Genomic DNA, 21,678 nt, shown 5'->3' with positions numbered 1-21,678 from the left:
GGTATCTCTTTATCTTTCTCAACTATCAACTTCCTCCTCGCAGATGTAGAGGCCCGCACCGGTGTTACTCTTCTTTGGTTAAGTCCCAGAAGTGGGCTTCTTGCGACGCGTTTCTTTCGAGGGTTGGTGATTCTTCGTTTGCTGGCAACTTTACTCTGAGCAGCTATCGGAATCCCATCCCTTCTGTTCTTCTTTGCAGAGCTATTAGCGCCTAACCTTAGGGGAGCTGGAATCCTTTCCGTTCTTGTGATTTTATCTTCGGTTTGGTCCTGATCCATGGGGGCTTCTTCCTCCCCTCTACTCTCCACTTCTTGTAGTCGTCCAGACTCGAAGTTAGGAGCCCTTCGTGCAGATAGCTCCTTTGTCTGAATTGGGTCCGAAATGCGTTCTAGAGCTGACTTCCGTACCTTAGAACCTGAATTTGAAGCTGCTTTAAAATTTGAGGGAACGCCAAGCCGGTCTTTGACGGTTCTCGTCGGAGTAATATCTGTCCCATGGTCTGATGGTAGCGTTTCCACGGGTTGCGGTTGGAGATGCACCCTGAGGTCATCATCGTCTAGACGTTGTATCTGGTGGTGAGGGGTTGAGGAGACAGAACTAGGTCTATTCCTTTCCACTACACGATATTGCAAAGAAGGAGCCTTGCTCCGCACATAATCTGAACTTGACCGAGCAGTTCTAGATATGATTGATCGCTTTCTGCCATAGTCATAACATTTTATTTGCCCATCTCCGCCGTTAGCTCTGTTTCTCTCGGCCTGACCGTAGTTGTCCTCATTTTGTCTAGATACTGAGCGGAGTTCTTCGGGTCTTCTGTACCCTCTTCTATCATCATGACGTCTCTTCTCCGCCTCAATCCTTTGCAAAGCAATGCTCTGCGTAATCCCAAGCAATCTTTCCTTTGGAGGAGGTGCATTCAATGGTCTGTGGGGACAGTCCAACTCTTCGTGGAATAGTGAGAAGCATGTAAAACAATGCTTCTCAATCTTAAGATATTCGAGTTCTACCTCAGTAATCTCATCAGTTGGTAGCTCTATGTCCATCTTCATGATCAGGGGTTCTAGACCATTCACTTCTACCCAGATTCTAGCGTCTTTCTCATCTTTGATAGAGCTTTTTCCGAGTTGTTCCCCAATAGTACGAATAGTACCCTCTGACCAAAAGTGGAGAGGGATGCCATGAATCCTAACATTAAAGGATATCTTGGATGGAAAGGTATCAGCCACGATAGGCTCCCATCGTTGAAGCAGCAACATCCATCTCTTATAGTGATATGGTCCTTTATCTAGGACCTGAAGGAGGTCATATTCAGACTCAAATCTGAATTGGAATTTATCAAGACCCAGCGCTCGTCCCACTATTCTCCCTTCTAGATTCCAGATTTGAGCCATAAAGTCGATAACAGCCCTAATAGGTTTTTGCACCTGGGGGTTCGTCAATCTTCCGATAATTGTTAGCCGGTTGGCCTCTATAAGATCGTTGTTAGCACTGGCCGGAATACGCACCGGGGGTCTCTTCGCTGGGAGCTCAGGGGGAGCCTGCCATTTTCCTTTTTCCGCTTGACTGTATCTTCTCGCCATTCTTTCGAAAGCAGAGAACTAGCGTTCTAGAAACCCTTATACTATCACCAATCGGTTTGTACGAGGTTATTCCAGCAACCAACAATCTCAAACTCTTAAAGTCTCCTAAGGTAGGTAGCCGTTTGTAATCAATGTGATGCTGATAAATGCTCCTTAAAGTTGTCGTAAGGAAGGAGAGAGGTTATAGCAACCAAAGTTCCGAGATTCTTCTAGCAGTAAAGGAGAGAGGTTATACCAACCAGAGTTCCCATTAGATCTATTTTCACTTTCAACATGAAGCTCGACATATCCTGTAGAGTGACGGAGGAACAAGAAACCGGCTCAGGGGTGATGCCCTGGCTGACCCGCCGACGTCGTCGGGGGCTGAACCCGGTGAAGCTCCGGTCAGCAAAACTTTTGCTCGGTGAGACTGGCTATGGACCGATGGTTATATCTAAAAAGGGGAGACTTTTTGAATTTTGCAGGGAATAACAGAGGATAAACGGGTGCAGAAAGGAAATACACGCGGGGTAATTGGGAGAGTCAACTAGTGACAGGTGGTTAAGGACTTTTCTCTAGTTTCGTGCCTGGGAGAGAAATCGCTCTACGAATACCCTTCTGTAATAAAGTATATAATAATGTGAAAAGAGAATGATGTTAACTGTGGACCTGGCATGGGGCATCAAATTGGAAGAATGATGTTTCATATATTTTATGTTGTTAGATATTTTTAACAAATATCAATATATAAGTAAATGGACCATTTAGGGAAAAGGTTAGTTTGTGACAGCTTGTTTTCTGTTAAAATTTCAACTGGACGCTTTTTTGAGCTGGATAGATAATCAAGAAGGGGAATTTGTTTTTATATATATATATATATGCGAGGAGCAACTAGACAATGACAAGTCTTGCTTTGATTCTGTCAACATTGACCTGAGAGGATCCCAAAGGCCTCTTTCATGTAATCCCCACATGTGATTTTGCATTAGCTGAACGCAAACATTTTCCAGAAGCCAACTTGTCTCCTGTTGAAAAGTTGAACCTTCTTCTTCATGTACCCCACTCCTCTGCCTAATTAATATATACCTATCGACTCTCTCCATCTCCACCATTCTTCACCGACAGACAGAAATATAATCATCTGTATCTTACATTGGCTGTTTTTATTCTTCTGCAAGAAACCAGAGAAAGAAAAGAAAAAAAATTAGGGATGGGTTTCTTAGAGTTATTGGAAGTGGCTTCGATGCCTATAGTCCAAGTTCTCCTAATCAGCGTCCTTGGTGCTTTCTTGGCAACCGATTACTGCTCTCTTCTCTCGGCTGATACCCGAAGATCCGTAAACAAGGTACATCCTCCCTCCCTCCCTGCCCTTTTTATGACCATTCATGCATGCACTAATAACTACTGAACATATTTATATATATCATTTGCAGCTCGTCTTCGTGGTCTTCACCCCCTGCATCATGTTTGCCAATCTTGCCCAGACTGTCACATTGCAGGACATTATTTCATGGTACGCACCGCCCTTCTTCATGAGAAACCTATTTTGTGGCTTATAATTCTTTTTATATTTCAAACCAATCAAGTTTATTTTCAGGTGGTTCATGCCTATAAATGTTGGAATCACCTTTCTAGTAGGAGGTATTCTTGGATGGTTGGTTGTCAAGCTGCTCAACCCAAAACCTCAACTTCATGGTCTCATAATCGCGACATGTGCCTCAGGTAACATTAGTTTTGCAAAATCTATATCAAAGGAGATTCTTACGAAATCTAACGTGAATGAATGATATATATATATATATATATATATATATATATATAGGCAATATGGGAAACCTTATGCTTATTCTGGTCCCTGCCATTTGTGATGAGGAAGGCAGTCCTTTTGGGAATCGAAGTGTCTGCAGATCCATTGGACTATCCTACGCATCTTTCTCTATGGCCGTAAGTCAAAACCAAACATATATCATCATTTCTGCTCAGAGTTTTGTAATGATAATAGTGACTTTCTTTTTTGGGCCGGGGGTCTCATGCAGCTCGGGGGTTTCTATATTTGGACATACAGTTACCAACTTGTGAGAAGCTCTGCTACGCAGTTCAGAGCTCTTGAAGCCGCCGGCTTGGTCAAGTCTCCCAACAAGGAAATCGACTCTGATCCCCGGACTCTTCTCCTGAAGCCGCAACAAAACCAAGACCTTGAAATCCAAGTGAAAGAAAAGGTGTCTACGGGGACATACATCAAGGACTTGCTCCATCAGATTCTTGAGGAACTCTTTGCTCCACCCACTATTGGTGCCGTAAGTAAAAAATAATAATAATTAAGAAATCGATACTAAGAAGATGCATGGTTTCATATGTTTTCTGTTGCATTCAGATTCTTGGTTTCGTCTTCGGAGCAACCAATTGGCTGAGGAATCTTATAATCGGGGAGAATGCCCCGTTACGAGTCATCCAAGATTCAGTGAAACTACTTGGGTATGAACTTGCTTGCGAGCACGTCTTTTAGATATGGAAACATGCATCACGACTAACTAAATATAAATTGATTTGGCACTGGCAGGGACGGCACAATACCTTGCATCACACTCATACTTGGGGGCAACCTGATTCAGGGTCTGCGTTCCTCAGCCGTGAAAACGTCAGTGATTGTGGGAGTGATCTGTGTGAGGTATATCATCCTTCCCGTGGTGGGTGTAGGGGTGGTTCAATTAGCATGGAATTTAGGTTATCTTCCTCCGGACCCTCTCTTCCGATACGTTCTCATGCTTCAGTTCACACTGCCACCTGCCATGAATATCAGTAATTTTCTCAAACCCTATTTTTTTAATTGTTTATTAGCTGATATGATATATTAACAGAGAAATAATCAATCAATCAAATCATTTCATGTTGTGGATTGCAGGTACAATGGCACAGCTGTTCGACGTCGCTCAAGATGAGTGCTCGGTCATCTTTTTGTGGACCTATTTGGTTGCATCCTTAGCCCTCACTGTGTGGTCAACCATATTCCTCTCCATTCTCTCCTGAATCTGCAAATGGTTGTATTACTTGTATTGGTGTATATTAAGTTACTATGTTTGGTTTGTTTGAGTACCAGTGTATTCATGTTGCAAAATAAAACAGAGAAAGACCTAATTATACGAAGAAGTCTTGTCTCTGTTTTCTTTTCTTTCTTTTTTCTAGAAATGAGGGCCCATAGAGGGAGAGAGAACCCAAGTAGGAGGAGAGGCGTGTTGAAGTTGGGCACATAAAGAAAGAAATGTGCGCGAGGTTGGATCTTCCAATGTTACTTTGCTGCTAGTGGTTCGCCCCTCTTCACTAATTTCAGAAACTTCTACGTCTTCTACGCACTTTTCCTCCCCGCCTTAACTATATCGTTCTGTAATTTTTTTTACATTTATTAAGATTTTTAAACAAATTGTTCTAAAAGAGCAAACAGCTTATAATAATGATTCCATCGAAAAAATTGGATAAGCCAGGTATAAGAAGGATGCACTAAAATGATCAATGATTGAAAAAATAGTTGTCGTCTTTGACCTAGAAAATCATTATAATAAACCAGTCTCAACGATCATTTAGTAAGCTGGCCAAAGAAAGGGCCCTGGAGCTCATGCAATGCTATAGACTCAAATTATGCAATTTCCACTTTGTACTTGCCAACACCAGGGCAGTTCTAAACAAAGAGAAGCCAAACTTGATTGGCCTTCCAAGGTCAACACTTCAAAACCAACCCTTTCGCCTACTTCACATTAAGTGGCCACGTAGCTTAGAGTATCCAAATCCAACCAGTATAATTTACAGGATCTTATAAGCAAAGACTCCCACAGTGGTAGTTAACCGAGACCTTCCAACAAAGCTATCAATCAATTGCTTGCCTTAAGAGCCAAGACAAAACAAAAACAAACGTTTGCTTTGTATTGGCTTCATAGTATACTACTATATTGGCTGTTATAATGGGCCCAGAGCTTCCCTCTTCCAGGATTATTTCCATTTTATTATCTTTAATCTGATTATAATAAAAATTTCTCAATGTGATTTTAATTATCCAACTCAATTCACTGGCTTGGCTCTTTACAAAACATTTGAACAAGGAGTTTAATTTCCTGACTTCTTTTTTTTGAATATATGTTAAATTTATTCAAAAAAAAAATACCATTTTTACAACAGGATAGTTTTTTCATCATGGCTAAAACATAGAAAACGTTTGTTATATTCTAGCAAACCACAGAAACAATCCTACTGAAAGTTTGAAACTTCCTTGCTGACAGAGAGATAAGCATTTGTTTCGAATTTGTCGGTCCACCATTTTTGCAAGCGCCACTGCTGGAATGGGTATATCTCCATGTCTCCTCTCGTTTCGTTCCTTCCATAGCGAATGGACTGTCGCTTGAAATGTGTAACGAGTAAGATAGGTTGGAAGTAGATCGGGATTTGTCTCCATGAGCAAAACCATCAGCTCTGACCAGTTTCTTTGACTTCTACCATTAATTAATTACCAAAAGGGGGTCATATATTTTGAAAAAAAAAAAAGGTCATATATGGTGTAGGTCTACTACTTGTCTTGGGACAAAAAGAAAGTTCTGTCTCCAGTGTGCAGTGTGTCCAGTGCCCACCCAAGTAGGAAAACGAGAATCTTGAGAAAAGAGATAGAACTGAACCTTCATTTGTCGCACCTGGACTCACCTATGTTGTTGTTACTGTTGTGCTATGGGACGCTTGAGGACATTTCTGGATCTGCTACTTCCATCACACATTAAACACTCCATAAGTTCCAAAAATCCTTATAAAAAGGATATCAATAAACAATAAAACACTCCACAAGTTCCAAGCCAAATGTGGATACATAGCTGGTCGGTCTCGTTGTTGATTTTATCCTAAATTAAATAGTGAATGAAAGCTTTAACTAATGACAATGCCCGTTAATACATACAATATTGGGCCTCAGAGGATCTGATTGCAGGCTTTAAACAAAAAAAAGATGACCTCGCCGAAAGAAGCTCAGTGGGCCTGATTTTATCGAGAAAGAGGCCGCAGGAAATCGCGTCTTCTTCTGGAAGGAAAAAGGAGATTTTTTTTATCTGTCGTCGTCTGGTTTCGTATCTTGCTAGCACCCGTCGCGTCGAGTTCCAATGGCATCTCTTCACTCCCTCGCCGCCGTTTCTGTAATCGCTACTAAAGGAACAGCAGTTACTTCGTCTTGTTCCTCAACTCTACGCCCTCTTTCATCTCTACGATTTAAACCACGCGAGCTCTCTATATTCCCAAACCATCGCAAAGGCAAAGGTATCACCATCTCTTGTTTCCTATTTGGTTGGGGGTAGAGAATAGATGCATTTTTGTTGTTGATAATGGTGAATTATTGAGGGTAGTTGTTGATATTGTGTTAGGGGGAGCAATAAAGGCGCAGTCGAAAGAAGCAAGTCTTCCTCCTCCTACTGTGGGAGAGGGAGATGCATTAACTAGTATCAAGCATCTTCTCCTGCCTGTGATTGATCGCAATCCTTATCTCTCTGAAGGCACCCGACAGGTTTGCTTTTCCACTCCCCCCCCCCCCCCCTTCCACTTCCACTTCCACTTCACTTGTGTGAAAGAAATTGGTGTTTGGGAATTGGTGTGATCAGGCTGCTGCTACAACAACTAGTTTGGCAACCAAGTATGGAGCTGATATCACTGTTGTAGGTAAATATATATATATATATAACCAAACTTCTTTATGCACTGAGAGTTTCTCGTTCGAATTCACTCACGGCCGTTTGATTCAGTCATAGACGAAGAAAAAAGAGAGTCATCTTCGGAGCACGAGACTCAAGTATCCAACATCCGGTGGCATCTAGCAGAAGGTAGTTATGAATTTTAACTAAAAAAAGAAAAAAAAAAAGGGTAATGAGATGAAGTAATTGGAATGGTTGTTGTTGGCTCAGGTGGTTTCGAGGAGTTCAAGCTGTTGGAGAGGCTTGGGGAAGGGAAAAAGGCAACTGCCGTTATAGGAGAGGTGGCGGATGAGCTGGGGACGGAGCTGGTAGTGATGAGCATGGAAGCCATCCACTCCAAGTTCATCGACGCCAATTTGCTTGCTGAGTTCATCCCCTGCCCCGTCCTCCTCTTGCCCTTATGAATTATTATTATTAACCCATCCAAATCCTTAAACCATGCCAAATATTTACTGTCTTGTCTCTCCTCCTACGCTTCCTTGACTATTTCTCAATCCTTCTTTTCTTTTCATGTATTGTCCCTGGAAGAGACTAGAGAGAGTGTGTCGTAATGTGTAATGCACATCTTCTGTATGTTTTTATTATGATGGTTCTGTGTGTCCGTTGTGGTTGTTCTTCGCAAGCCATAGTCCGTCATAAATTAGTTACTCACTCTAGTTATTAGGACAATAGGTCTCCTTATAATGACATATTTGCTGGCTGGCACGAATGTAAACTGGAAGTTTGGTTTTGTATGATCCGATAATATATTTTAGGAGGGATTGACCAGCAACTGCCGTATGTCATTCTGGTTTCATCTTTATTTTGATTTGCATGTTACCTAGCTAGCCTTGTCGTCAATGCTTGTTTGGTTACCTACAGCCTTTTTCTCTTTTCAACATGCTAGCTACATAAGTATAATGCATGCTTCTGGAACTCCTCCCAGTTCCAGTCTCAACGCCAATGCTGGCCCGAGTGCTTCCAGTACCAGTAACGCTGCACCTTTGAACACAAGAGAGATCAGAATTACAGCCAAAGGAGCGGCTCTTACGGTTCAGGAACTAGCCAGTCCCGTAATTCTCAAAGGTATCGCGACAGCAGCTCTTACCCTCGTGGGGATAACGGGAGATACATGCACTTGCGACAGCGGAGGGGTTTTGGGATGATGACACTGCAGATCTCTGCTAATGGGGCCACCATTAAAATGGCTAAACAGTAGATTGTGGGAATTAAGGTATTCTGATTAATGGATTCAAAATAAGATGAGAAGTAAAGTGATAGTCAGAAGGGCTAAATAGTAAATTGTGGATGAAATTTGTAGGATAAAGCATTAACTAGGAGGAGGCAAGGCGATTGGGACAAGTATTAGCAGAGAGGATCCATGGCAGAAGTGGAGGCGTTCCATATCTCCTTCCTTTGCGTCGTGCGTGAATGTCAATAGAAGAGGAGGGAAAAGAGTTCTTGCCAAGGCCACCACCCTCTTTCTTCTACTGGTTTTATGCTTACGTAGTATGTGTATATTATTTATCTACATAATAAGCTCGTAGTCATTCGAGCTTTGTTTTTCATATAAATGAAAATGATATCATTATAGTTATGTGTGCTGTTGTTGTTTCATGATATTTTGTCTGCTCTATATCAGTTAATGTTTTTGAGTTAAATAAGACGTGTGTGTGTGGCAAAACAAATCGATAGTAACAATGTTTTGAGATAAATTAAATCTTTTAGATTAGATTAACTGCATTCTCTCTCCCATGAGTTGGAGAAGCTCATGCATCATGGCAAATGTTATACTTGCTAGCTAGATCCAGGACAATATTTTTTTATGTTAGCTGGTTGGTTCTAAATGGAATCTCTCTTGTCCGAAAGTTTGTATAATTTTAAAATATTGAATCCGAATCCCATGCATGGTGGAATGGAATCCATTGAACGTGGCTTTTGACTTTTAATTTTTTTCTTTTTTTTGTCTTTTACGTAATGACAGATAAAGAGAGGAAGAAGAATACGCCATCATCGTCCTCATCCCTACCTATCGTCTCATCCAATACAATGACTCCTTCATGGGGTCGTTCGTTGCGCAATTCCATCACCATTTAACTTGTGTATAGGGTAATCAATTTGTTTGTTTTCTTCTTCTTCTTTTTGGGTTAAGTTTGGTCATCAATCAAAAGTATTAGTTTTGGGCGTTACATGTTGATTGATTGATATTCTCACTCATTTTCTTTCAACATTTTAAATTAGTGGGAACTGAACACGTTACGTTAGGCTTTGGATCCACTTTACCAAACCTGTCCATGGTCTATGAGGCTCTTTATATTCTTTTTTTTTGTGCAAATGTTAAAATTTATACTAAGCTTTTTTCTATGGGAGAATTTGCTCAATATACAAAACACTAATGAAGAATATATCAGTGATTTTGACATAATTAATTCACTAACATTTAGGCAAAGAAAGGTCCGGTTTTGTCCTTTCAACATACATGTTGTCGGTTACTGGTAGAGATGACGTCGTGGTTTAGCATCACATGACCGAAGGCAACATCACCAATTTATTTACCATATGCAGAAAAAGATAACACACTGTCAAATAGAATGGAAAACAAATATACAGTATAGTAAGTAACTTCAAATAGAACATAATCCTATAGATAATGCAAAATATAATATAGATGTAACAAAACATACGTAAATAATGAACCACCGAATCCTCATATACTCAAATCCCTACTTAGTAAATCTAAACCATAGGTAGAATCCTATAAACCCAAATACAATCTATAAATTATATTAAAAATCACATTTACTTGTTCAATAAATAATACATAGTATGGCTCTTATATAAAATAGTATATAAATGTATGTTTTATTTACATTAGTTAAGCATCATATGTAAAATAGTATAAAAAAAATACGAGCATTTGTTGATGAAAATAACATCTTTAAACTAGACATGATCCTAACATTTGTGAAACATTAGGATGAAACTAAATTTATATTACAAACAATCATACATAAAGAAAATAATATAGAGAAACGTAAAGAATAGAACACTATATCTAATAGTATAGTAACCTTGCATAAATAACCGCAATAAAAAATACATACTATACTATAATTCTGTCGAATATAGTATAGTCTGCAACTTCATCTTCTTCACCTCATCTTTTTTTTTTCAGACATAATAATACACATTTACTGGTCCACCATTGTTATTCTTCATCACCATATAAATTCGAAAAGCATGACACATCCATATATTCACCGGTCAAAAGTCAAACATTAATTGAGGTCCCATTCCATCGTTTTCACACGACCATCGTTCTTAGAATCTGAGGAGCATCTTTTTCTGTCACCGATCAAGCTTTCGTAAACGGTCTTCTTCTTAACACAACGTTGCCAATGAAGCTATCGATGACATCTCAGTCTCCTTCAATAAAACTATCCACCTTCCCCAATTTTAGTAAATAGAAACTTATGAGAAAGTGATGTGTGAAAAGTATAAGGCCACAATTTATTGTTTTACATTAACCATTTATTAATTAATATAATTCTTGTTGCAGGTTGCACCGGTTACGAAGAAGGGCATAATCGCATTATTATATAAAATACACCGTCTATGTGTGGAACTTAGGTCAATTTGTTAGATATTGAATTATAATTTTTTTTGTGATATAGAGTGCAATTTCTCTTTCTTGATTGTCTTTGCATTGCGGGTTATTTATTACTCTCTGCTCTTCCTAAAGCTTCATCCTTTTTTTTTCTCCTGGCAAGAAGGTAGAGGATATGTTTCCTGACAGCTCAAAGCGGGAAGAAGTTGTTACTGTTGATGTGAGCCAAGCCAAGATTCTCCTCCAGTCCGACCATCAATATCTTGATGTTAGGTACGCTCATCATCACTATATATCTATATACGCATGTACCCGCAGTTCAAGCTGTTGGTTACTACTTGCACATGCAGGACTGAGGAAGAGTTTCGGAGAGGACATTGTTTTGTACCTAAGATCCTCAACGTTCCCTACATGCTCAATTCGCCTCAAGGTAATCAAAACCAATAAACTTTTTAGTCATTGTCAATTAAGAAACCAATACACTTGATATATATATAAATAAGACCCCTTGTGATACAATAGGAAGAGTGAAGAATCAAGACTTCTTGGATCAAGTGTCTTCTCTTCTCAACCCAACAGATGATATCCTTGTGGTAATATTGTTAAATAATTTTATGATTTCAATTATGAAATCTACACCAAGAACTGATCTAGATTTGATTTAATTCAACCCTAACACATTTCTAATGAAGGTAGAAACACTAACCTTGATCCATGCTTGGATGCAACCCCACCAATTGATGTTCTCCTCTTTAACCTTCTCCTTTTGGTGATTTCCTTGATGGACAAGAAATCCCAAACCTTCCTTAATCTCTCCTTTTGATAATCAGTATTGTTGTTTTTGTGTGTTTAGAGAGACTCGTTTTCTTACATACATAAAAGACAATGCACACGAGGCCTTTTATATTAGTCAAAGGGTTGTGTGTTGCAACACAACTCTTCACAATTATAATAACCGTAACACACGTATACTGATATATATTATATACCATTACTTAATGTATATAACATATATGCATATAATTATGAGATTAAAGACATTTATGAATATAAGGTAAAGTAGGAGGGTTATCAATACACCCGGATTCTAACTCTTTAATCGAAACCGATCCATCACGGTATCATCTTTTATATTAGAATCTAAAAACATCAATATATGAACTTGAATTTTATATTAAACCAATAGATACATAGGTCACATAAAATATAAAATATTCTTACATTCTCCCACTTGACCTTTGTATCGACTTAAGGGTTCAATAACTTTAATGTGCACTTTTCTATCAAGTTCACTTGATCTTTACTAAAATTTGGATTGATCGAATCATGGCGGTTGTATGCCATTAAACGACATAGTCCCTTCCATGTATCACAAATCAATTCTAATTTTATATCAATCCTTATATGAGAAGAACTTTTATTTCTCAAACCAACCATATGTTATCTACAAACCATAAGTGTATACACATACTTTAATGATAACATAATAAATAAATCAGAAACATAATTTTATGTGAATTCTAAGTGTCAAATACATAATGAGCATCCCATAACTAAAATAGCAAAGCCTTATCTATAATACCCATACGTTCTACATGGCCATTGAACGCCTTGGGTGGTAAACCTTTAGTTAGCGGATCCGCTACCATCATGTCCGTCCTTATGTGCTCGAATGACACTCTCTGTTTCTGAACTTCTTCTTTAACAGACAGGTACTTTAACTCCATGTGCTTAGCACCCTTCGAGTACTTGTCGTTCTTCGAAAAGAAGACAGCTGCAGAATTATCGCAGTAAATTCTCAGCGGCTTGGCTATAGTGTCGACAATCCGAAGCCCTGAGATAAAGTTCCGCAGCCATAGTGCATGAATTGTGGCCTCAAAGCATGCCACAAATTCAGCCTCCATAGTGGAAGTAGCAATGACAGACTGCTTTCCACTCTTCCATGATATTGCTCCCCCAGCTAATAGGAACAAGTAGCCAAACGTCGATTTTCTGCTATCAACGCATCCGGCATAGTCTGAATCTGAATATCCAATAACTTCCAGCTGATCAGATCTCCTATATGTAAGCATGTTCTCCTTGGTGCCTTGCAAGTACCTGAGAACCTTCTTTGCAGCTTTCCAGTGGTCCATTCCGGGATTACTTTGATATCGACCCAACATTCCAACAGCAAAGTTGATATCAGGTCGAGTACATGTTTGAACATAGTTCAAACTCCCAACCACCGATGCATAGGGAATTCTTTCCATTTCTTTACGCTCCAATTCATTTTTAGGACATTGCATTTTACTGAACTTGTCCCCCTTCTGAATTGGAGTTATTCCTGCAGAGCATTTCTCCATTTTATATCTCTTTAAGATCTTATTGATATATCCTTCCTGAGACAAACTTAACAGTCCTTGTGATCTATCACGAAATATTTCTATCCCGATCACATAAGATGCCTCACCCATATCTTTCATTTCAAAGTTCTTAGAGAGATACTTCTTCACATCATGTAACATACTCATGTCATTTGCAGCAAGCAAAATATCATCAACATATAGGACTAAAATCACAAACTTACTCCCACTGATCTTAATGTAGATACATCGATCAACAATGATCTCTACAAAACCATATGATGTGATGGTATCGTTAAACTTTATATACCATTGTCGAGAAGCTTGTTTTAGTCCATATATTGACTTTCTCAGCTTACACACCAAATTTTCTTTTCCTGTGACCACGAATCCTTCTGGTTGGTCCATATATACTTCCTCCTCAAGATCTCCATTCAGAAAGGCGGTTTTCACATCCATCTGGTGAAGCTCAAGATCATAATGAGCCACCAAAGCCAAAACAATTCTAAGAGAATCCTTCTTTGAAACTGGAGAGAAGGTCTCTTTATAGTCAATGCCATCTTTTTGGGTGAAACCTTTAGCAACAAGGCGAGACTTGCGTCTTTCAGGTTTACCTTTCGAGTCACGTTTAGTCTTATAGACCCATTTACAACCAATGGTTTTGAAACCATCGGGCAACTCTACTAAGTCCCATACATGATTATCATCCATAGATTTCATTTCTTCTTTTGAGGCATCAAACCACTCTTCAGAATTGTCACTTTCCATGGCCATTTTGAATGAGATCGGATCGTCATCGATGCTTAAGTCACATTCATTTTCAATAGTGTAAACCACGTAATCGTTTGAAATGGCGGATCTTCTTTCTCTTCCAGATCGCCTTAAAGGTATTTGTGGTTCACTATTCTCTTCTTGAATTATGACATGTTCATCAACAGTATTTTCAGCTAGTGGGATTGGCTCATCATTATGTTGTCCTATTGTGTCATTAGAGTCTGATGCAACAATAGGAACAACTACTTCAGGTGGAACTACAGGTGAAGGAACTTCAACCTGAACTTCATTAATGTCCACTTTTCGTGGTTCACCACTCCCACTAGTTTCACCGTTTTCAATGAACCTAGCATTACCCGAATCAACTATTCTCGTACTATGGTTAGGACAATAAAATGTATACCCCTTTGATTTTTCAGGATAGCCAATGAAAAATCCACTGACAGTCCTAGAATCAAGTTTCTTTTCTTGTGGATTATATAGCCTTACTTCTGCTGGACAACCCCACACACGTAGATGTCTTAAACTAGGTTTCCTTCCCGTCCACAGCTCATAAGGAGTCTTAGGAACTGCCTTACTAGGAACCCGGTTCAGCACATACGTTGCAGTTCTTAATGCATATATCCACAAGGAAAGGGGTAATGAGCAATTACTCAACATGCTCCTAACCATCTCTATTAAGGTACGGTTCCGCCTCTCAGCTACACCATTCTGCTGAGGAGTACCAGGCATTGTGTATTGTGCACATATGCCCCTACTTTCAAGTAATTTTGCAAATGGACCAGGACATTGTCCACTTTCATCGAATTTTCCATAAAATTCACCACCTCTATCAGATCTCACTATTTTAACCTTTTTATCTAACTGCCTTTCCACCTCGTCAATGAATACTTCTAGAACATTCACAGACTTAGATTTTTCATGCAGTAGATAGGTATATCCATACCGTGAGTAATCATCAATAAATGTGATGAAATATTTTTCGCCACTCCATGAAGGAGCATCAAAAGGGCCACATATATCGGTGTGTATTAACTCAAGAATCTGAGTGCTTCTTGTGGCTGGTTTCTTTAAAGTATGTTTCGTCTGCTTTCCCTTAATGCAGTCTATGCATACATCTAAGTCACTGAAATCCAACTGAGGAAGAATTTCATTATTTATTAACCGCTTAATTCTTTCTTTGGAAATATGACCTAGTCGTTTATGCCACAAGAAAGCAGAACTTTCATTAATTGCGCTACGCTTAATGCCTCGAGTTTCAACATTAAATAGGGATTCAGAAAACTTTGCATCAAGGTTGAACTTATAAAGTGAATCAAATAAAATACCACTACCATAAAAGTAATCATTTCGGTACAATGTGAAAACACCATGTGCAACCTTAATACTAAAACCTAAATTGTCCAACCTACTAACAGAAACAAGATTTCTAGCACACTCAGGTACATAGAGACATCCTTCAAGATCCACATGACTTCCAGTGTCCAAGATCAATCTATACGTCCCAATTCCTTCTATTTGTGCCTTCATCCTGTTTCCCATGAACAAGTACTGTTCAGGTCCTCTTATGGGCTGGATCGAACTGAATCCCTGTTTAATATGAGACACATGAGTAGTAGCACCAGAATCTAACCACCAAGTATTATTAGGAACTTCAACAAGATTCATTTCATAGCAAACAAAGCTGTAATGTTTACCTTTCTTGTCGAACCAATCCTTCCTTTTAGGACAATCCTTCTTGAAGTGTCCTACTTGCTTACAAAAGAAACACTTCTTTTCCTTCTGGATTTGACTTTGAGGTCCTTTCACGAAGTTTTTAGCATTCCTTTTGCCTTTCCTACTTGATGTTCTTTTGCTGCTACTGGCACTTCCAAGACCTACGAGGTTAGCAACTTGATCTTTCATCTTCCTTAATCTCCCCTCCTCTTGAATTAGCATAGCCTTTAATTCCTTAAAGTTCCATTTATCCTTAATGGTGTTGTAATTCACCTGAAACTGGCTAAATTCAAGAGGTAGAGAGTTCATGATGAATTGGACCAAGAATTGCTCATGTACCTCCATTCCCAAAGTCGTTAACTTTGCTGCCAGATTAGACATGTGCGTCAAATGATCATGGGTTGGCTGAGACCAGTCAAACTTCTTTGTAGTTAGCTCATTCATGAGACTTCCTACAATCGACTTGTCAGCCAATTCCGATTGTGAACACTCCTTAATTTTCTCTATGAATTCCCTTGCTTTCTCTGTCTTAGGCATTGATGGCTTAATACTTTCCGCCATTGTTAACCTCATAAGGTTCAAGCTCAGCCTGTTAGATCGCTCCCATCTCTCATAACGAGACTTTTCAGATTCGGAGCTATCTACTGTAATAGCTGAAGGTTCCTCATCAGATAGTATGGCAGAGTCCAAAGCCATTACACCCAGTGTAAACCGGATTTGCTCGAACCACTCACCATAGTTGAGGCCATTAAACTTTACAACAGAGTTAGCAGATGCAAACACATTTGATGAAGCTGCAAGCATTCATGCATGTTTACCCATTAGTGCTTTGAGACTTTAATATATATTCAGACTAATAGAAACTTTTAACACTTATATTTTAAATAACCTTTGGGCAATATTTAAATATAAGTACTTTCATTGATGCTAATTATATATTCTTTAATATTAATCAAATCAACACTAGTCAAATAAATATATGTTATCTTTGGATATACATATTATTCACTATAGTAGAAAAATGATTAATTATTTTCTTATTATTAATTATATTCAATGATCCACCTTTGGGTGATCTCCTAGAATATAAATAATAATTTAATTGATCAATCAAATTTTTATGTCATTTAGCATCCTTGATCTTGATCAATTATAAACTTTATAATTATTTTTAATATCTATATGTCATATAACAAGGTCACTTTGGTGACTATCATATTATATACATATAAACTTATAATATCTAAGGGAAAACTACTTAAATTGTGTTAATACTTCATAACACAATTATTTGATCATTAAAATGCAGCGGAAGTTTTTTTTTTTTTTTTTTTTTTTTTTTTTTAACTATTTATTTTAATTTAATAAAATAACAACTTTATTAATTCAAATATGCATTTACTTTGATAAATGATTTCTGTTTATGCATACTAGACAGAATTACTTAACAGTCATGTGTATGCTATCAAATGTTAATGAATAACAGAAAGCACTCTTTCATGCATGCAACTCATGCATTAATCAATTAAACGGGCCAATATTTCCTTTCTAATTAGGTGAAAGTCTTACAGTCACAACCGTAATAGTGACTCTTCACAATATTACGGTAATAACCGTCATAAGGAAACTTTCATGCATGTGCCTTTACGTTTGTTACCGTAAAACCCAGGTTTCATGTCGAACCTTTAAACAAACGACCATTATGCACACATGAAACATCGTGATTTTAATTGATTTATTGCAAAATCCATTACGTGAATGACTACGTTCATTTCGTAACTTGATCAACAACAACCCGTTTAATTTAGTGGCTGACATATAAAGCCCTTTATGGCATCGTAAGATTCCGTAATTATAATAATAAAACAATCGTTCATAGATTGATTGAGTGTGTCGTATCGTTACGTTCGTTTACGATGCCATATTCATATGCATGATCATCAACGCACACTTTAACAAATACCATACGTTTAAGTGCCGTATGCTTAATTACGATGGATTATACTAATCTCATGAACACTCTTTAAAACGAATGAAACCGTATATGTTCACAAGCACATGAGAACTAAACCGAGAATGTTCTTAACATTTTTCAAATGCCTAGTGAGTGAATTAATTAAATCTAAGATGGCTCTGATACCACATGTTAAATAATTTTATGATTTCAATTATGAAATCTACACCAAGAACTGATCTAGATTTGATTTAATTCAACCCTAACACATTTCTAATGAAGGTAGAAACACTAACCTTGATCCATGCTTGGATGCAACCCCACCAATTGATGTTCTCCTCTTTAACCTTCTCCTTTTGGTGATTTCCTTGATGGACAAGAAATCCCAAACCTTCCTTAATCTCTCCTTTTGATAATCAGTATTGTTGTTTTTGTGTGTTTAGAGAGACTCGTTTTCTTACATACATAAAAGACAATGCACACGAGGCCTTTTATATTAGTCAAAGGGTTGTGTGTTGCAACACAACTCTTCACAATTATAATAACCGTAACACACGTATACTGATATATATTATATACCATTACTTAATGTATATAACATATATGCATATAATTATGAGATTAAAGACATTTATGAATATAAGGTAAAGTAGGAGGGTTATCAATACACCCGGATTCTAACTCTTTAATCGAAACCGATCCATCACGGTATCATCTTTTATATTAGAATCTAAAAACATCAATATATGAACTTGAATTTTATATTAAACCAATAGATACATAGGTCACATAAAATATAAAATATTCTTACAAATATCTCTAATTATCTTCCTCACCACAAGAATACAAGATCACTTGTTTTTTTTTTTCTTTAGTTGTTATTTTGGGCCATGAAAGCTCAAAAAAACTTGGTAAGTTGGGAGAGTACTTAAATCACATGGAAAGTCAAACATTTGATGTTCATCATGTGCTCTCTCATTAGTTTGAAATCGATCTTGATACGCACAGGGTTGTCAGAGTGGAGCCAGATCCTTAAATGCAACAACTGAACTTATTTCTGCTGTAAGTAATCCCCTAATTTGATTTATATGCAAATTATTATAATACTCACCCACTCCGATAGCAATGATGAATCAATCATACATACCAGCTTTTAATGTAAAAAAAATAAAATAGGGTTTCAAGAAAGTGAGAAACGTAGGAGGTGGCTATCTGGCTTGGGTGGACCACAACTTTCCCATCATTAAGGAGCAGCAGCAATCTGCAAACTAAGAGATGCATGCACCCTCTTTAAATTTCCTTTTAATATAATGCAAACTGTGATGTAATAATAGCTCGCTATCTCTCTTTCTCTGTATTTAGAATTTGCAGTGTGTTGTTGTGTTATCATAAAGAAAAAGAAAAGAAGAAACTGTGTTTTTTTTTTCTGTTTTGGGGCAAATAAAAAAGAATTTTTTTTTTTTTTTTTTTTAACAATGAACGGGGCTATTCTCTTATTCAAATAAAAAAAAAATTGTGTTTAGCACAGGGAAATACAGTGTTTTCGTTAAATCAACCCTTGAGATGAACTCAAATTAAAACAAACCGACTCGAGCCATAATTGGGCCTTTGAGTGGATATATATATATATATAATAAGGCCCAACCAAAGCCCTTGTCCTTTTCTTTTCTGTTATCTCGGTCCCGACCAGACCAAGCGCTCTCTCGACAGACTCTGCGGCGGTTTCTCATGTCGAAGCAGCTGGAGTTGCCGGAGAGTTTCGTTAGGTTTTTAGAGGCGAATGGCATTGATCCTTCAATCTATAATGAAGGAGATTCACTTCCACGCTATGTAAGGTAACTAAAGAGACCTCTTTGCTCCTTTCCTTTGTCATGAATCCCGATTTATATTTTTGGAACTGAAACCAAAGAGGTTGTGTCCGTTGGAAGGTTGAAACCTGGGTTCGAGGATGTTGTCCAAGAGATTGAATCTGAAATTAACTGCAAGATGGAGCAGCTGAATTGGTTACCTGGATTTTACTCAATTCCTCCACATGTTCATATAGCGAGGTCCAAGGCGTATCAGCAAGGCAAGGTGAGAGAGAGCAACCAAAGTTCATCTCTTCTTATGTCAAAGCCAAGCCTTTATTCCTTATCTTATTCTTCTTTGTGGGATGGATTATTTCAGATGTACGGAATAGACGCAGCTTCGGGTGCTGCTGTTTCAGCTCTTGGTATCTCCCCAGGAGACCATGTCTTGGATCTTTGTGCTGCTCCTGGTCATCTTTCTTTACATTCCCTTTTCTTGATTCCACTGGTTTTTGTGTGAAACATAACAAATACTCTCTCTCTCTCTCTCAGGTGCTAAACTGTGTATGATGCTAGACCTACTGGGTGACAAGGGCACTGCAACAGGTGTCGATGTTGCAAGGCATCGCCTCTCTGCCTGCAGAACAATGCTTCAGAAATATGGTCTCGGTGAAAGGAGTCGTCTGTTCCTTGCTGATGGAACTACTTTCTCACTTCCACCCACCACAAACCTACCTTGTACCGCGAGTGACCAACACTTTCTACATTTTTTTCTATGTTCGTAAACCTATGCTAAAGAATTCATCATCCAGGTGGGTCATGTGATGAAGAAACATTCAAGCAGTGGACTTCTCGTAGACCTTACAAAGAAAGGAAACAAGTAGCCAAGACCAGGAATAACTTTGTTTTGCCGCATGATGCTCACCCGGAAATTGTTTTCTACGGACATAACTCTGGAGTAATAGGGCTACAAAAGAAGGATCTTTTTAGACCCCTTGACCAAAATGATTACGCAAATTGTGGGTATGACAAGGTAAACTTGTGATACATATGCAGATACATTAAAAAAAAAAGCAAGCAACGTAAAACTAAAGACCTCAAGTGTGTGATTTTTGCAAGGTTCTTGTAGACGCAGAGTGCACACATGATGGTTCAATCAAGCATATCCAGAAATTTGAACAATGGGGTTGGACAACGTTGGAACGCCGTGTACTTGATGCTGAGAGAACCGATACAAACTTGACTGCTCTTCAGGTAAAGACCGCTTGTTTTATTATATCACCTCTGTGGCAATCACTGAGAGGGTCTTTGTTTGCAGTTAAATCTACTGAGAAATGGATTCAGATTGTTGAAACAAGGTGGCATTCTTGTTTACAGCACCTGCAGGTAGACTACAGTATGCTCTGTGTGTGTGTTTCTCTTTTTTTAGAAAAAAAAATCTAAGTTGTGCCAACTAACAGTTTGACGCATGCCCAAAACGAAGATGTGGTGGATGAGTTCCTTGCTGAAAGCTTCTCTGCAGGTACGTAAATGTATTAATTTTGAACAAATGAATCCAACTTTTTGAGGTCAGAGTTTGTTTGGATATGTTACTTAATGGAGGACTAGTGAGACAAAAGTAACAGAAAACTGAGTGATGATGCAGAGCTGCAGGAGATTGAAATGGCCAAGGATTGGCCGTGTAGAAGTGGACGCACTCCAAAAACAGTGCGTTTCGACCCTTCCACCTCAGCAACCAGCGGCCTCTTTGTTGCCAGAATCAAGAAAATGGCACCAGAGAAGAATGTGTTATGATGTTATCTATTATAATCTCACTTGTAAAAGGGTCGTTAGGTTCTTGACTGTCTGAGGAATAGAAAGTGGATTTGCTTATTAAGTTTTATTAATTTGCCAAATCCTAATTCATGAACTGCAGCTGATTTATGTCCTGTAGAACTTGCCAGTCCCGCCTCTTTTCAACTAGAGAGGTTGATAATATTTGTTGGTTGTAGCGTGATACTGAACATGATTGTATTCCACTATAATATTCTCCCCAGGAAGGATAAAGATGCGGAAACGAAGAATTGACCGATGGCATCAGCCTCCTTTATCTGCATAATAATAACCCCCCTTCACAAGCTTGCTTAGTAAACTTCCACATTCCACTGCTCACTCCTCTTCAATTGCTTCTTGTACTCTAGCCAATCGATCCCTGTTCAAATCCCCCAGTTAACTAAAACCATGTGCAGCAGAGACTTGTTTGGTTTCCA

General features: G+C 38.4%; 4 protein-coding genes across 5 annotated transcripts; all 4 read left to right on the top strand.

The window, feature by feature from the left end:
- The first annotated feature begins 2,399 nt into the window (after window positions 1–2,399).
- LOC106379689 (protein PIN-LIKES 7) lies at window positions 2,400–4,706 on the top strand. The gene is made up of 8 exons (XM_022695620.2): window positions 2,400–2,904; window positions 2,993–3,072; window positions 3,157–3,281; window positions 3,382–3,503; window positions 3,596–3,856; window positions 3,934–4,034; window positions 4,120–4,358; window positions 4,462–4,706. Exons 1-8 carry the CDS (start codon window positions 2,770–2,772, stop codon window positions 4,584–4,586), a joined length of 1,188 nt encoding a protein of 395 aa, XP_022551341.1. The 5' UTR covers window positions 2,400–2,769; the 3' UTR covers window positions 4,587–4,706.
- Window positions 4,707–6,567: 1,861 nt separating this feature from the next.
- Window positions 6,568–7,871, top strand: LOC106378465. The gene is made up of 5 exons (XM_048747353.1): window positions 6,568–6,842; window positions 6,947–7,086; window positions 7,181–7,238; window positions 7,322–7,399; window positions 7,481–7,871. Exons 1-5 carry the CDS (start codon window positions 6,689–6,691, stop codon window positions 7,672–7,674), a joined length of 624 nt encoding a protein of 207 aa, XP_048603310.1. The 5' UTR covers window positions 6,568–6,688; the 3' UTR covers window positions 7,675–7,871.
- A 2,969-nt stretch (window positions 7,872–10,840) lies between these two features.
- Window positions 10,841–19,049, top strand: LOC111203275 (thiosulfate sulfurtransferase 18-like). Of its 2 annotated transcripts, XM_048747352.1 has the most exons (6): window positions 10,841–10,879; window positions 11,023–11,129; window positions 11,207–11,286; window positions 11,379–11,449; window positions 18,651–18,704; window positions 18,819–19,049. In XM_048747352.1, the coding sequence occupies exons 2-6, from the start codon at window positions 11,032–11,034 to the stop codon at window positions 18,912–18,914; spliced, it is 399 nt and encodes a 132-aa protein (XP_048603309.1). In that variant the 5' UTR covers window positions 10,841–10,879; window positions 11,023–11,031; the 3' UTR covers window positions 18,915–19,049. The 2 variants fall into 2 exon arrangements, with proteins under 2 accessions (XP_048603309.1, XP_048603307.1); XM_048747350.1 differs by lacking the exon at window positions 10,841–10,879 and having other exon boundaries at window positions 10,893–11,129.
- Window positions 19,037–21,324, top strand: LOC125581610 (ribosomal RNA small subunit methyltransferase F-like). Its single transcript, XM_048747349.1, has 9 exons — window positions 19,037–19,477; window positions 19,571–19,715; window positions 19,809–19,899; window positions 19,982–20,167; window positions 20,242–20,462; window positions 20,549–20,683; window positions 20,748–20,815; window positions 20,890–20,951; window positions 21,075–21,324. The coding sequence occupies exons 1-9, from the start codon at window positions 19,371–19,373 to the stop codon at window positions 21,221–21,223; spliced, it is 1,164 nt and encodes a 387-aa protein (XP_048603306.1). The 5' UTR covers window positions 19,037–19,370; the 3' UTR covers window positions 21,224–21,324.
- The last annotated feature ends 354 nt before the right edge of the window (window positions 21,325–21,678 follow it).

The sequence above is a fragment of the Brassica napus genome, chromosome C2, assembly GCF_020379485.1.
Source record: "Brassica napus cultivar Da-Ae chromosome C2, Da-Ae, whole genome shotgun sequence".
Taxonomy (NCBI): Eukaryota; Viridiplantae; Streptophyta; class Magnoliopsida; order Brassicales; family Brassicaceae; genus Brassica; species Brassica napus.
The sequence above is the reverse complement of the archived record's forward strand: the minus strand, read 5'-3'. Positions and strand labels throughout refer to the sequence as shown.